At 36.7% G+C, this 16,194-nt stretch overlaps 1 protein-coding gene across 1 annotated transcript in view; it reads left to right on the forward strand.

The window, feature by feature from the left end:
* The window catches only part of ABCA12 (ATP binding cassette subfamily A member 12), a 191,089-nt gene that overhangs the window by 106,334 nt on the left and 68,561 nt on the right, over positions 1–16,194 (forward strand). Inside the window, exons 14-19 of the mRNA XM_065927669.1 lie at positions 646–770; positions 3,055–3,228; positions 7,571–7,735; positions 8,179–8,389; positions 10,170–10,309; positions 12,053–12,172. Coding sequence (XP_065783741.1) covers positions 646–770; positions 3,055–3,228; positions 7,571–7,735; positions 8,179–8,389; positions 10,170–10,309; positions 12,053–12,172 — 935 coding nt within the window. The remainder of the gene's footprint in view (positions 1–645; positions 771–3,054; positions 3,229–7,570; positions 7,736–8,178; positions 8,390–10,169; positions 10,310–12,052; positions 12,173–16,194) is intronic.

Consider the following 16,194-nt stretch of genomic DNA (forward strand, 5'->3'; position numbering starts at 1 on the left):
ATTTACAAAATAGAGATCACAATCTCCTAAAATAAAGTCAAAATATCATTTGTTATTCATCAAATGACCCAGATGTGAAATAATTATAATAACTGTTCTAAAAGAGTTTGAAGTTAAACACATTCTATTTGAAAATTGAAATAATGATTGTGAAAATCCTTTATAAAATACAAGGTGCTGGGCAAAGTTAAGAAAACAATGCTCTGTGGCATTGTTTCAGATTTAGCAAACTTTGTCCCAAGCTGACAGTATTATGTGACTTGAGGTGAAAAAGCATCTTGAATTTGTGTGATGTTTTAAGTCAAATAGAGAGATATATATTTAGCAAATTGTGTGATCAAAGTCCGCAAGGAAACCATATTTTCTTTGAATCAACCTTGCATTGTACACATTTAAGGAAAATTTATAATCCAGAGCAATCTGTTACCTTGGGTTAATGATATCATAACAGGAATAAGTCTAAATCAGATAGAAATAGATCCTAAAGACACAAAGTTTGCCAAAACTGAGAGACATCTGTTCCTGACACAAGGCATGTATGTTGAATATATGTTTGAGTCTAGAATGTTTCTTTATATTAGAATGACTAAAAAGAATTACATTGCAACCCACATGTGACTTTTGATTTGTTTTATTTTCTTGCAGGCCAGTTAATAGAAATGTTTAAAAATGTTGATGAGCTGAAAGAAGAACTGAGGAGAGCAACAGGAATGTCCAATCAGAGTATCGACAATTTGCTGGCCATTCCCATCCCTGACAACAGAGCTGAGGTGGGATGGAATATGTTTCTACTGACATTCAGGTTTTTAAAAGTTTAAATAGCATTTAGTATTTGTTGAGCATTTATCAGTAAAACCTGGAGAAACTGCATGCAAATCTGGTGAATTTTCCATACAAATGATAAAATTAGAAGCCTAATTCTTAGGTGAAAATAGAAGGAAAAGTCCTGAAGCAAGAACATTATCACTCTCTGTTCCTTCCCCTCTACTTTTCCTTCCCCTTCCTTTGCCCTCTTTGTCTCCTCTTTATCTTCACCCCCAGATGCTTTTTTAAAATAAGTGGTGCCATCAGTAATTCTTTTGGTTCACTATCACAATCACATTAGCTGAGGTCAGTTTTCACATTTTATTATGATGATATCAAAGCAAGTTTCAGTAATGTAATCAGGGGAAAAAAGGAAGACCATTTACAATTCGTTGAAACTAAAATAAAAATGAATACTCTTTTTTTTTTCATCTCTGAGATAAGACTGAGTATATAAATAGATATGGTTGAGAAAACTCTGGGTAAGTTTGTAGGTATACTAAATGTATTTTGCTGTGAAAATGAGTAGTGGCATTTCCTCATAGGCTGATAATGGGGTTTTCCATTTGAAATGTTTTATCTTTTATCCCTTTTCCAAGTTCATTGTCTGGAGGTGTCATAGAAATTTTCCAAAAGAACTGCAGAGCTTAAGACCTCATCCATTCAAAACTTACGTGTGACAGAGTATGTCATTTCTAAACACAACCCGGTTATTCTCCAATATGGGATAAAGTTTTTTAAAATCCCTTAAGGCTGACTTTGGAATATCTATATTTAGTTGTGTCATTTTAATTGGTTCCCCCAGACAAAAGTTAAAACTGCTTTACCATCACTTTTCTTCCTCTAGTTCTAACAATTAATATTTCTTTACCTTTGCCCCTTGATTTCACCTTTTACTCATAAGATCCTAAAAGATCTAATTTCAGCAAGCACATTTTTGGCTTCTGAAGAAAAGGTTCAGTTTAGTAAGTGAAAGCAGGTAGACAAGAGAGCATACATTCATATTACTTTAAAAAGGAAAGAGAGAAAAGTTTCTATATTCTTGAATTTCATAAACATTTTGTTTATTTCACCTCAGTGGAAATAGAAATGACTTCTTAACTTCCTGTAGTCACGCGTCACTTTCCAAACAAGCTCTACTGTCTAGGATTCATACTATTGTGTGATTCTGGATTTTTTTTCTTCACCATTCACCTCTGGACCCCAGAGTTTACTGGGTAAGATTGTAACTTCAAATGATTATATAAATGAAATGCAATTTAAATAAAGTAAGAATAAAATTTTAAGGCAGCATGAGTCTTAAACTAGTAATTTTCCCAAACTTAAATCCAAACCAATTTTCTTTCTTGATACCACTATTTACCCAGTCTTTCAAGCAAGAAATCTTGGACTCACTATGGATTTCTTCTATCTCTTTTCCTATGATATTTCTTAAGCTTTCCAGTGAACTATATATACTCTTTAAGGACTTCCCTCATAGCTCAGTTGGTCAAGAATCTGCCTGCATGTTCTGAGAGAACAGCATTGAAACAAGTATACTGTCAAGGATGAAACAGATCACTAGCCCAGGTTGGATGCATGAGACAAGTGCTCAGGGCTGGTGCACTGGGAAGACCCAGAGGGATGGGATGGAGAAGGAGGCAGGAGGGGGGATCGGGATGGGGAACACATGTATATCCATGGCTGATTCATATCAATGTATGGCAAAAACCACTACAATATTGTAAAGTAATTAGCCTCCAACTAATAAAAATAAATGGGAAAAAAAAAAAAGGAATCTGCCTGCAATGCAAAAGACCCCGGTTCAATTCCTGGGTTGAGATGATCTGCTGGAGAAGGGAGAGGCTACCCACTCCAGTATTCTTGGGTTTCCCTGGTGGTTCAGCTGGTAAAGAATCTGCCGGCAATGCGGGAGACCTGGGTTCGATCCCTGGATTGGGAAGGTCCCCTGGAGTAAGAAACAGTAATCTACTCCAGTATTCTTGCCTGGAAAATTCCATGGAGAGAGGACCCTACGGGTTACCATCCATGGAGTCGCAAACAGTTGGACATGACTGAGTGACTGAACACACACATGGACTCTTATAGGACTATTAATAGCAATTAGTGTTTTAAACAAAAAAGTGATTTTATTTTTAAGGCTAATTTGTCTTATTTTTAAATGAAGTCTTAAAGTATAAGAAAACTCCAAATGGACAGGTGGCTTGAAAGGATTCACAGCTAAAGTATTTTTCTTCTTCCAATTTGCAGATTATTTCTAGTGTTTTCTGGTTGCATTCTTGTGATGGTAATATGACCAATCCCAAATTGGAAGATGCAATGAAGGAATTATGCATCAAGCCTCTTCCAGAGAGATCCCGTCTATCTTACCTCATTGGACTTACGTTTCTGCACTACTTAGACGTTTACAACTTCACATACAAGGCAAGTTACTGTGGATGAAATGTTTTAAAATTTATAGTTTAGTATAAAAATATTTGATGAGACCTGTATGCTCTCTGATACTATAAGGAATGCAATCCATTTATGCAGCTTTTGGAATTAAAGCTTTTAGAGCTAAGTTGAATCTAATTTTAGAGCTAAGTGGAACCTTAGAGATCATATATTGCAAATTTATGTGTTTAATAGATGAGGAAATTAATGTTATGGCCTTATTAACTCTCAATTTGTATATCCAAGACCAGGAATTAAATTTAATATACACTAGAGAATGAAATACAAATGTTACAATAACTTTTTTTAAGTGAATAAGCATTAATTTGATAGAATAAAAATAAAGATTAGAACTAAGTTTTTTTTTTCAAGTGAAAGAATTGAGGGATTTTTTTTTGTATTATAAAAAATTTTTTTTTGTCTTAGATTTAGATAGAGGCTAGCATTATTTATCCAGTAGAACAAAAGAAATTGTCATTATTAGAGCTGTAAAGTCAGCAGTAATTCCATCTTGCAATAAATAGATGCTTTATAAGTACTTAGTAAATAAAAAACTGAAATAAAAATGTAAACATAAGAAAATTAAATACCTATATTCACTCAAATCTCTACTAGGTCAAAATTATTTACTTGCTATTAAAAACACTGAAAAAAAAGTTTTTCTCTTTAAAGTAAAAGAAAATCAGAAGCAACACAGCAGACTTGTGTTATTGAAACATTTTAGCAAAGGAGATGAAGACTTTAGGACTAGTTGTAAATAATCCCGTTCCAGGTCATTGTTATCCTTGTTTACATTCTTCAGTGACCGCCTAACTGATCCCTTTGCCTCCGCACTTGTTCCCGCTGCTCCAGCCCCACCCTCCTACTCCCCAAGCAGCAGGAGCAGTTCTTTTAAAACTTGAATCAGATCATGTCATTCCTCTGCTCAGCACCTTCCCGTGGCTCCTCATTTTATCCCCGTCACCCCCAACTCCTGCAGGGGCCCCAGAGTCTGCACATCCTCTCCTTGTTTCTCAAATCCCATTTCCTATGTGGCTACCCCCTGGGTCCAGGGCTGCTGCGTGGGACCATTCTAGGAGGTATCCTGCCTGTGATTTCCGGAACTATGTGACTTTATTCAACATTGACCTCAGTAAGGTACCATGAGAGTTCTGTTTAAAATGCAACCAGCCTCATCTACAGCACTCTCAAACCTCCTTTCCTTGTTCTGCTCGTTTTCTATTCCACCTCCAGCATACTATATATTCTGTTTAATATTCACTTTTGTTTATTTTCTGTCTGCCTCTTTTTGGCTATAAGCTCCATAAGGGCCTCTTTGTTCACTGAAACGTTTCAAATACCAAAAACAGTGCCTGGCCCATAGAAGAACTTAGCAAATACCCATTAACTAAACAATAGTTATTTTACGTAAACTATGACGTATGGCTTCCCAGGTGGCGCGGTGGTAAAGAATCCACCTGCCTTTTCTCCACACCCTCTCCAGCATTTATTGCTTGTAGACTTTTGGATAGCAGCCATCCTGACTGGCGTGTAATGGTACCTCATTGTGGTTTTGATTTGCATTTCTCTGATGATGAGTGATGTTGAGCATCTTTTCATGTGTTTGTTAGCCATCTGTATGTCTTCTTTGGAGAAATGTCTGTTTAGTTCTTTGGCCCATTTTTTGATTGGGTCGTTTATTTTTCTGGAATTGAGCTTCAGGAGTTGCTTGTATATTTTTGAGATTAATCCTTTGTCTGTTTCCTCATTTGTTATTATTTTCTCCCAATCTGAGGGCTGTCTTTTCACCTTACTTATAGTTTCCTTTACCCTCTTACACTGTTGGTGGGAATGCAAACTAGTACAGCCACTATGGAAAACAGTGTGGAGATTTCTTAAAAAACTGGAAATAGAACTGCCATATGACCCAGCAATACCACTTCTAGGCATACACACTGAGGAATCCAGATCTGAAAGAGACACGTGCACCCCAATGTTCATTGCAGCACTGTTTATAATAGCCAGGACATGGAAGCAACCCAGATGCCCATCAGCAGATGAATGGATAAGGAAGCTGTGGTACATATACACCATGGAATATTACTCAGCCGTTAAAAAGAATTCATTTGAATCAGTTCTAATGAGATGGATGAAACTGGAGCCCATTATACAGAGTGAAGTAAGCCAGAAAGATAAAGAACATTACAGTATACTAACACATATATATGGAATTTAGATAGATGGTGGCGATAACCCTATATGCAAAACAGAAAAAGAGACACAGAAGTACAGAACAGACTTTTGAACTCTGGGGGAGAATGTGAGGGTGGGATGTTTTGAAAGAACAGCATGTATATTATCTATGGTGAAACGGACCACCAGCCCAGGTGGGATGCATGAGTCAGGTGCTCGGGCCTGGTGCACTGGGAGGACCCTGAGGAGTCGGGTGGAGAGGGAGGTGGGAGGGGGGATCGGGATGGGGAATACGTGTAACTATATGGCTGATTCATGTCAATGTATGACAAAACCCACTGAAATGTTGTAAAGTGATTGGCCTCCAACTAATAAAATAATATTAAAAAAAAAAAGAATCCACCTGCCAACGCAGGAGAAGCAAAAAATGCAGTTTCTAAGTCTGGGTCAGGAAGATATCCTGGAGTAGGAAATGACAACACATTCCAGTATTCTTGCCTGGAAAATTCCATGGCCAGAGGAGCCTGGTTTGATACAGTCCAGGGGATCACAAAGAGTTGGATATGACTGAGCATGAACATGACTTAAAATGCAGAAAAACTGCAATTATTAATTTTTTCATCTAAAATTTTAATGTTTCTGCAGTGCACATATCAAACTATTTCTTATTGAGTATAGTAATTAAATATGTGCATTTGACAAGCAGAAGACCATTCCTAGTTCTTTCAGGAACTGCAAATAAAAATAATGAAAAATTTCTCATCATTAGTCAATTTATTTCAAATCAATGTAAGAATGCCTAGAATTTTGGCAGAACTGGAAGAAAAAAAGTGAATCTGCAGTTAATAGCTATGTTATAGAGACAGCTCTGTCTTTGTAACATTTCTTCAACTGAATCTTGTGCTCACAATAGTGGTCTTTGACCCCCTTGGACATGCCAACAGCTTTCCCTCTTCAGGAACTTCACAGATCTTTACCCCTCTACTATCTATATCTCCTTATTCCTCCTATGGTTTGTCCATTCTCTGCTTTGTGGTGTCATCTTGGAAAGATTTCTTTTGATTTCTCAGCTAAACTCCCCACCTCCTCATATTACCCAGCCTTTTATTCATTGATTTGTTTCATATCTGTTCCTCCTATTAATACAAAACTCCCTGAGTGAAAGGATGATGCCAGTTTGGGCACTGCTATACCCATCACCTCCCCCAGTGCTGGGAACATAACAGGCACTCAATTAATGTTTGTTGAATAAATGAGTGAAAGAGAGAATAAAATGTACATTAAAAAAAATTTCAGTGTTTTTTTCCTGCAACAGAAATGCATTGTGGGATTATGATTAAGCCTGATAAACCATATGAGCTTTTTGACAGAGCTTTTCTGATTTTAAGGAGCAATTGTGATTTTTGAAAAATAGTGTACATGAAGAATTATGTAATTGACATTTGCCTTTCTGACTTTTAAAATCACTTATTTTTGGCAAATTTATTGAGGTACAATTTATATATTATAAAATTCACTCACTTTAAGGGTACAGTTTAATGGGTTTTTTTTAAAGCCAATTATAGAATTGTGCAACTGTTACCACAATATGATTTTATAATAATCCCAAACACAATTTTCAACACAAAAAGAAGCTTTCTGTCCATTTACAGTCAATCTCATTCTGACCTCTAGCATAGGCACTGCCTAATCTATTTTATGGCTCCATAGATTTGTCATTTTTAGACATTTTATTTAAATTGAATCATACAATTTGTGGGTTTTGTATCTAGCGTTTTTCACTTAGTAGAATGTTTTAAGTTTCATACATGTTGTAACATGTCAGTGTGTAACTTCTTTCTTTTGTCAAATAGTTTTCCAGTTTACAGATATACATTTTGTTTATCCATTCACTTGAATTGTTTCCACTTGTTGGCTATTCTAAATAATGCTGCCATAGACATTCCCATACAAATCTTTGTGTCGGTATATTTTTAAAATTTCTGTTGGGTAAATATCTAGGAATCAAATTGTTGGTTGTATGGTAAATTTGTGTTTATTTAGTAAGCTTCCAAAATATTTTCCAAAGTGACTGTACCTTTTGCTATTTTCACCAACAGTGTGGGAGGGTTCCAGTTTCTCCACAAAAAAAATCATTTCTTTTCTTTTTTGTTCCTGTTAGGTGTTTTTCCCTAGGGAAAATCAAAAGCCAGTAGAAAAGATGATAGAACTCTTCACAAGGCTAAAAGAGATCCTCAATCAGATGGCTTCTGGCACACGACCGCTGCTAGACAAAATGAGATCCCTGAAACAAATGCATCTGCCCAGAAGTTTTCCACTAACACAGGTAGAAAAGTCACCCAATAATGTTCTTGCTGGAAAATTCCTTTTGTCATCTTAGCTTTTGCTGCTGCTGCTGCTAAGTTGCTTCAGTTGTGTCCGACTCAGTTCAACCCCATAGACAGCAGCCCACCAGGCTCCTCTGTCCCTGGGATTCTCCAGGCAAGAATACCGGAGTGGGTCTTAACTTTTGAGATTAGTTATAATACGTTCAACTACAGATAGAGTACATTGTCCAAAGTCACTTACAGAAAAACTCTTCTACTATGGCAAAAGTTTTTGCCACTTGAATTGGAGAAGTTTAGCATTCTGCATTTACATTTGGGATACTATTTTAAAGAAATTGTGGAACTGAAAGAATTCACCAAACATTGTCAGGTTTTCTATATTGTTTTCAATAGCATTTATAGCTCATATAATGTTAATAAATCATATATTTTTATCTCACAGGCAATGTACAGAAACAACCGGATAAACACTCCCCAAGGATCATTTAGTACCATTTCCCAAGCACTGTGCTCCCAAGGAATTACCACTGAATATTTAGTTGCCTTGCTGCCCTCTTCTCAGAGGCAGAAAGGCAATCACACTAAGGACTTTTTAACTCATAAATTAAGTAAAGAGCAAATTGCTGCAAAGTATGGAATTCCCTTACATGCCAGTGAGTATACTTCAAAATCAGCATGATAATATCACCTCCTAACATTGTCTACTAAATCTTAGTCTTTTTTTAATTGGCTGTATACCCTCTGTTGTACAACATATCCTTGTATCTTGTTTTATACATAGTAGTTGGTGCCTCTTAGTACCCTATGCCATCTTGTCTCTTCTTTCTCCACTGGTAACCACTATGTTTTCTATAGCTGTGAGTCTGTTTCTTTTTTGTTATATTCACTATTTTGTTGTGGTTTTTGGGTTTCATATATAAATGATATAAAGTATTTGTCTTTGTCTGACATTTCTCTTCGCATAATGTCCTCCAAGTCCAACTACGTTATTGCAAATGGCAAAATTTCGTTCTTTTTTATGACTAAAATTCCATTGTGTATATATATATATACCACATCTTTATCCATTCATCTGTTGATGGACATTTAGGTTGCACCCATATCTTGATAAATGTAAAAAATGTCTTTATGAACATTGGGGTGCATGTATCTTTTTAAAGTAGTGTTTTGGTTATTTTGGGTATATACCCAGAAGTAGAAGTGTTGAGTCATAGAGTAGTTTTATTTTTAGTTTCTTGAGAAAAACTCCATAATGTTTTCCACAGTGGCTGTAACAATTTACATTCCCGCCAATAGTGTGCCAGGGTTCCCTTTTCTCCACATCCTTGCCCTCATTTGTTATTTGTGTTCTTTTTGATGACAGCCATTATTACAGGTGTGAGGTGATATCTCATTGTAGTCTTGATTTGCATTTCCCTCCTAATTAGCAATGCTGAACATCATTTCATGTGCTTATTGGCCATCTGCATTTCCTCTTTGGAAAAATGACTATTCAGGTCTTCTCCCCATTTTTAATTTTTTTTTAAATGGTGCATTGTAATCTTAGCATTTTATTTTAAATGAAGCATTAATTTTCCCAAAGAAAACATTCATATAGCATTTGCCACTCATCAAGCATGATATGCATATCAACTCATTCACTCTTCACAACAACCCTATGAGGTAGGTGCTACTATAGTTGCAACTTAGCAAGAGAAGTGAGGCACAAAGTAATTGAGTAGCCTGGCCGCAGTTGCCCAACGTGAAAGTATCAAAGCTGTGATTTGAACCCAGGCTATCTGCTGCAAAGTCTAGCTTCCTAACCACTACACCTTGCCAGTGAATGATACAATAACATGCCTTAAATCTGCTCAATGTTTTTTCTTAACTTTTTAGAATTAGAAATTTGTCTCACACATAAAAGAGTTTCATGACTGTAGCAGAACTACAAACGTCCAGTGGCACATCAAAGCTGTTTATTTGATCTATAAGCTTTGAGATGTGAAATATGATCAACTGAGCCCTTCCAAGCAATATGGGGTGTTTAGTAAAGCAATTGGATTGACACATTTATACATCTTTTTATTCATCCAGCAAACATTTATTGGACAGCTCTTATGTATCTGGTGCAATAGCAGAATTTTGTGTATTTTGTAAAATTAAGTGAAGAAGATCTGTTGGAAGACATTCTGAAATGTGGTTTTCAACCTTTCTAACTCCTCTTGGTAAAATGCCATCACTTATTATGCACTTTCTTGTTAGATTAAACTTATACCCAAAAAGGATGTGTTACTGCAGCTTCTTACTTTGATACCAGATGCCTTGCGTTTGTTGATAACAAAAAACATACAAGACATGTATTTTGGGGTGTTGTAACAATAATTTTTGTCAATTTACCATAAATAAATTTTAAATATATATATTAAATGGTTTTATTGTACTTTCTCTTTCCAGCACCATTTTGCTTTTCCCTTTATAAGGACATCATTAATATGCCTGCTGGACTGGTGATTTGGGCTTTCTTGAAACCCATGTTGTTGGGAAGGATTTTGTATGCACCATACACCCCCGTCACAAAGGCAATAATGGAAAAGGTTTGACCATTAATACTCAAAGTTTCTATCTTAAGTATTAAGGTGATTTTTAAAGTAGTCAGCTTCCAAATTTACTGTAGTTGGCTCAGATATTTTTCTAGCCTATGTACTATTTACCTTTGGCTTTCTGAAACTCTTAACAGTTCTCAACTTCTGCCCTGTATATGTGTAAAGATGTAGATTGGATAGTAGCTCCTTGAAGAGAAATGAACCATGTGACACTGAGAATGAGGTTAGTTGTAGCAGGACCTCAGACTTTTCAATTTATCACCCAAAGCAGGAAGTTTTTCTACAGCTGGCATCTAACTTTCAAAATGTGTAAAAATAATGGCACTAGAAAAAATAATATTGGGAAAATATAGCTAGTTTGAACAAAAGCAATTGCTAAGTTATAGCAATTTATATAGGTTTCATATTTGGTTGTACAATTTAACATCCTATAATTATATACAAGATAGATGTTGAGAAAGACAGCATTATTAACACTTACCAACTACCTAATATAACCATAATAGCCTTTTTCTCTCATTCTTAAAGTTGACATTAGTGATTTAAATTATAAATATGATGCTTTTAAAATGATAAGAATGAAGGTGAAAAAAATATACTTTATCATTACTTGGTCATTAAACTATAGTTTATGTAAATATAAATTATTTTTATGTCTATATAAAAATAGACATGAAGTCATCACTGATTTCTGGAATGATCTTTGCTTTTACTATTTGTGTTTTAATATCCTATTTGCTTTATTGGCTGCACACTTCTCCATAATTTTTTACAAATGAAGTCATTAAATGCTTATTTTCTAAGGGCAGTTTTTTTCTGTTTTGCTTGCCTCTCATCTTTTTCTCCTTGCTTGATCCTACTCTTCCTTTCATGTAAACTAATGAATGTTAACTTTCAAAGATGTGGCTTTTGATAATTTATGTACATTCCTCTAATCTTTTATATATTATGATACTGGATTCACTCATATGCAGAATGGTCATTGTTTGCATTTTTAAAATAAGGCTTCATTATAATACTTTTCTACATATTACTTTAGTCACACAACAACACCTTGTGGAAATTCTTCCAATTCAATAGATACAGTTTATTCATTCTTTTTGAAGACTGAACATTTTTTCATATTCAGTCAATTCTCAAATGTTGGGGCATTCTTTTTGTTTCTAGTGTTTACTTTTGTTGTTGTTGTTCATGTAAATAATGTGGCAACAAATACTTTGTGTATATGACTTTACACAGTGGTATTTTTATTTCACTGAAGTGAATGTTCAAGATTGAGGGACTGAAGAATATTATATTCTATTTTAATGACTGTCATCAGATTGCTTTCCAGAAAAAGCTATACACATCCCTTTCCACCAGCATTACATGAAAGCATCCGTCTTCTTACATCCTTGAACTATAATGTTTCTCTAGTAATAAAGTTAAATGTACCACTGGTAAAAGTGGGTAACTTATGAGAATTCCAGAAGATGTGCTTTCCTTTCAGCTATACATTTTCAGTGGACATGAAGTAAACCTTAAATTTTCCAGAATTTTTATTTGTAACCTTGACCCTGTAAAAGCTGCCACTTAAAAAATTTTGATCACGTGGGAAATTTCTGACAATGTTTTACTGACTACTTTTTAGAACTGTTTCTTAGAGTTATATAACAAAACAACCTTGAGATACCTTTTAGAAATACAGGAAAAATATCAGTGGGCCAGATTTATTTCTGTTTCTTTGTCTTTTAGTCTAATGTAACCCTGAGGCAGTTGGCAGAATTAAGAGAAAAATCTCAAGAGTGGATGGATAAGTCACCACTTTTCATGAATTCCTTCCAACTGTTAAACCAGACGATTCCAATGCTCCAGGTAGGAGACATTTCTGTCATTACCTTTCGTACGGATTATAATTCTTTGAGATTTGAATCACCTTCGTTAGGAGAATGGGCAGTTAGTAATGTACAATCCGTATTCAACAGATTAAAATTGCTTCTCGTCCAGAGAGCAGGTGTGAGACAGGATAACAGATCTGCCATTCATGTTTGTAACCTTCCTCACCTCTTATAACACAGTTTCTCTGTATGTAATTCAGAGACAATCATTTTATAAGTTAATTCTGACACATCCCTAGTGATGTAAATCTATTTTCCAAAACTAAAATGCCATAAAATCTACTTAAAATATGTTGTTTTATTTCTTTAAATTATGTTTTGCTATTTTAACTGAACCAGAATTCCTAAAGCACTGATATTCTGAAGAAGAATGTTAAATTTTAGTTCTTTGGTTGAGATATCTGACAAATATTTGACAAAGCACCTCAAATTCAACACACGCTAGTTGAAAAGTATCATCTCAATTCTCATAAAAGATGCAGAGTTCTCTGAAGAGGATGCAAGTCGTGTTGGGAATTGTTCCAATCACCAAGAGAGCTATTGGCAGCTAAATATCAGGCTAGTGATAAAGAACCCACTTGCCAATGCAGGAGACATAAGAGATGTGGGTTCAATCCCTAGATTGGGAAGATACCCTGGAGGAGGGCATGGCAACCCACTCCAGTATTCTTGCCTGGAGAATCCCATGTAGAGAGAAGCCTGGTGGGCTACAGTCCGTAGGGTCGCAGAGACTCGGACATGACTGAAGCAACTTAGTGTGTACGCACAAACATCAGGCAGCAGAGCTAGACCCATTATCAATGGGAGAAGAGAACATTTTCAGGAATGGTAACAACTTAGGAACTTCAAAATAGTATGGATTGCATATTCAAAGAATTGATAGAGGCCCTTGGAAAATTGATTAAACCCTAGAAGATTTTTGCAACAGCACCAAAAAAAATGCCTTTCTTTATAATCATGGCTCAAGAAGTTAAACATAGAACAAAGAATTTGTGTCATACAACTTTGGTAAAAAAGTTATACCCAAAAGATGTTTTACCCAGTCTTTGTTTTGACTAATAAGTAGTCATAATTACAATTACAACCTAAATTTTATTAGAAATGTAACACTAATTTCTAAATAGGTATTTAGCACAATTAATATAAATGAAGTGAGGTGAAAATCACTCAGTCATGTCTGACTCTTTGCAACCCCTAAGATGGTCCATGGAATTCTCCAGGCCAGAATACTGGAGTAGGTAGCTGTTCCCTTTGCTAGGGGATCTTCTCAACCCAAGGACTGAACCCAGGTCTTCTGCATTGCTGAGCACCAAAGAATTGATACTTTTGAACTGCGGTGCTGGAGAAGACTCTTGAGAGTCCTTTGGACTTCAAGGAGATCCAACCAGTCCATCCTAAAGGAAATCAGTCCTGGATGTTCATTGGAAGGACTGATGCTGAAGCTGAAACTCCAATACTTTGGCCACCTGATGCAAAGAACTGACTCATTTGAAAAGATCCTGATGCTGGGAAAGATTGAAGATGGGAGGAGAAGGGGGCGAAAGAGAATGAGATGGTTGGATGGCATCACCATCTCAATGGACATGAGTTTGAGTAAACTCTGGGAATTGGTGATGGACAGGGAGGCCTGGCATGCTGCGGTCTGTGGGGTCACAAAGAGTTGAACATGACTGAGCGACTGAACTGAACTGAACTCCTGCATTGCAGGTGGATTCTTTACCAGATAAGCCAGCAGGGAAGCCCACGAATACTGGAATGGGTAGCCTATCCTTTCTCCAGTGGATCTTCCCGACCCAGGAATTAAACAAGGGTGTCCTGCATTGCAGCTGGATTCTTCACCAGCTGAGCAACCAGGGAAGCCCATAATTTAAAATAAACTTTTCATCAGATATCTTCCCCACAATTTTCTATTAAATGTAGTTCTGATCTTAAGTATGTCCATTTAGAAAATATCCTACTTTTCTCTGATCTTAGGAACAATATTAACTTGATTAAATTTCAGTTTTCTCCCTCTCCCCACAGTTTTACTGAGAAGTAATTAACATAATAACTGTATCAGTTTAAGGTGTATAGCATGATGGTTTGAGATATATATAGAAATGATTGGGCTTCCTAGGTGGCGCTCATGGTAAAGATCCCACCTGCCAATGCAGGAGACAAAACACACGGGTTCAATCTCTGGGCCAGGAAGATCCCCTGGAGTAGGAAAAGCCAACCCGCTCAGGTGTTCTTACCTGGAAAATTTCACAGACGGAGGAGTCTGGTGGGCTACAGTCAATGGGGTCACAAAGAGTTGGACACACCTGAAGCAACTGAGCATTCTTTGGCATTGCCTTTCTTTGGGATTGGAATGAAACCAGGCTTCAGTAATACGTGAACCGAGAGCTTCCAGATGTTCAAGCTGGTTTTAGAAAAGGCAGAGGAACCAGAGATCAAATTGCCAACATCTGATGGATCATCAAAAAAAGCAAGAGAGTTACAGAAAAACATCCATTTCTGCTTTATTGACTATGTCAAAGCCTTTGACTGTGTGGATCACAATAAATTGTGGAAAATTCTTCAAGAGATGGGAATCCCAGACCACCTGACCTGCCTCTTGAGAAACCTGTATGCAGGTCAGGAAACAATAGTTAGAACTGGACGTGGAACAACAGACTGGTTTCAGATAGGAAAAGGAGTACATCAAGGCTGTGTATTGTCATTCTGCTTATTTAACTTCATGCAGAGTACATCATGAGAAAAGCTGGGCTGGAGGAAGCACAAGCTGGAATCAAGATTGCTGGGAGAAATATCAATAACCCTCAGATATGCAGATGACACCACCCTTATGGCAGAAAGTGAAGAAGAACTAAAGAGCTTCTTGATGAAAGTGAAAGAGGAGAGTGAAAAAGTTGGCTTAAAGCTCAAGATTCAGAAAACTAAGATCATGGTGTCTGGTCCCATCACTTCATGGCAAATAGATGGGGAAACAGTGGCTGACTTTATTTTGGGGGGCTCCAAAATCACTGCAGATGGTAACTGAAGCCATGAAATAAAAAGAAGCTTACTCCTTGGAAGGAAAGTTATGACCAACCTAGACAGCATATTAAAAAACAGGGACGTTACTTTGCCAACAAGGGTCCATCTAGTCAAAGCTATGGTTTTTCCAGTGGTCATGTATAGATGTGAGAGTTGGACTGTGAAGAAAGCTGAGCGCAGAAGAATTGATGCTTTTGAACTGTGGTATTGGAGAAGACTCTTGAGAGTCCCTTAGACTGCAAGGAGATCCAACCAGTCCATCCTTAGGGAGATCAGTCCTGCGTGTTCATTGGAAGGAATGATGTTGAAGCTGAAACTCTAATACTTTGGCCACCTGATGCAAAGAACTGACTCATTTGAAAAGACCCTGATGCTGGGAAAGATTGAGGACAGGAGGAGAAGGGGACAACAGAGGATGAGATGGTTGGATGGCATCACCGACTTGATGAACATGGGTTTGTGTAGATTCAGGCAGTTGGTGATGGATAGGGATGCCTGGCGTGCTGCGATTCATGGGGTCACAAAGAGTCGGACACGACTGAGCGACTGAACTGAGCTGAAACAACTGAACACACACACACATTATGAAATGATCACCATAGTAGATTTAGTTACCATCCTTCATCTCGTGTAAATACAGTAAAAAGAAAGAAAAAAAGGTTTTTCTCTTTGTGCTGAAATCTCTTAGGATCTATTCTAGCTACGTTCCTATGTGTGGTACAGTGGTATTAACTAATAGTCATCATGTTGTAGATTGCATCCCTGGTACAGATGTATCTCATAATTCAAAGTTTGTATCTTTTGACCACCTTCATCCAATTCCCCATCTACCCACTCCCTACATCTGATAATCACAAATGTTCACTCCAAGTGGCCTTTTTTAGCGAGTTTCAGATAATAAGGGCTACATAAACAGTACCTTATTGACACATGTAATTCTTCAGTGAAAAATTGCTGTTTTCTCCTGAAACTTTTTTTCAG

This window comes from Muntiacus reevesi, chromosome 3, assembly GCF_963930625.1.
Source record: "Muntiacus reevesi chromosome 3, mMunRee1.1, whole genome shotgun sequence".
NCBI lineage: Eukaryota > Metazoa > Chordata > Mammalia > Artiodactyla > Cervidae > Muntiacus > Muntiacus reevesi.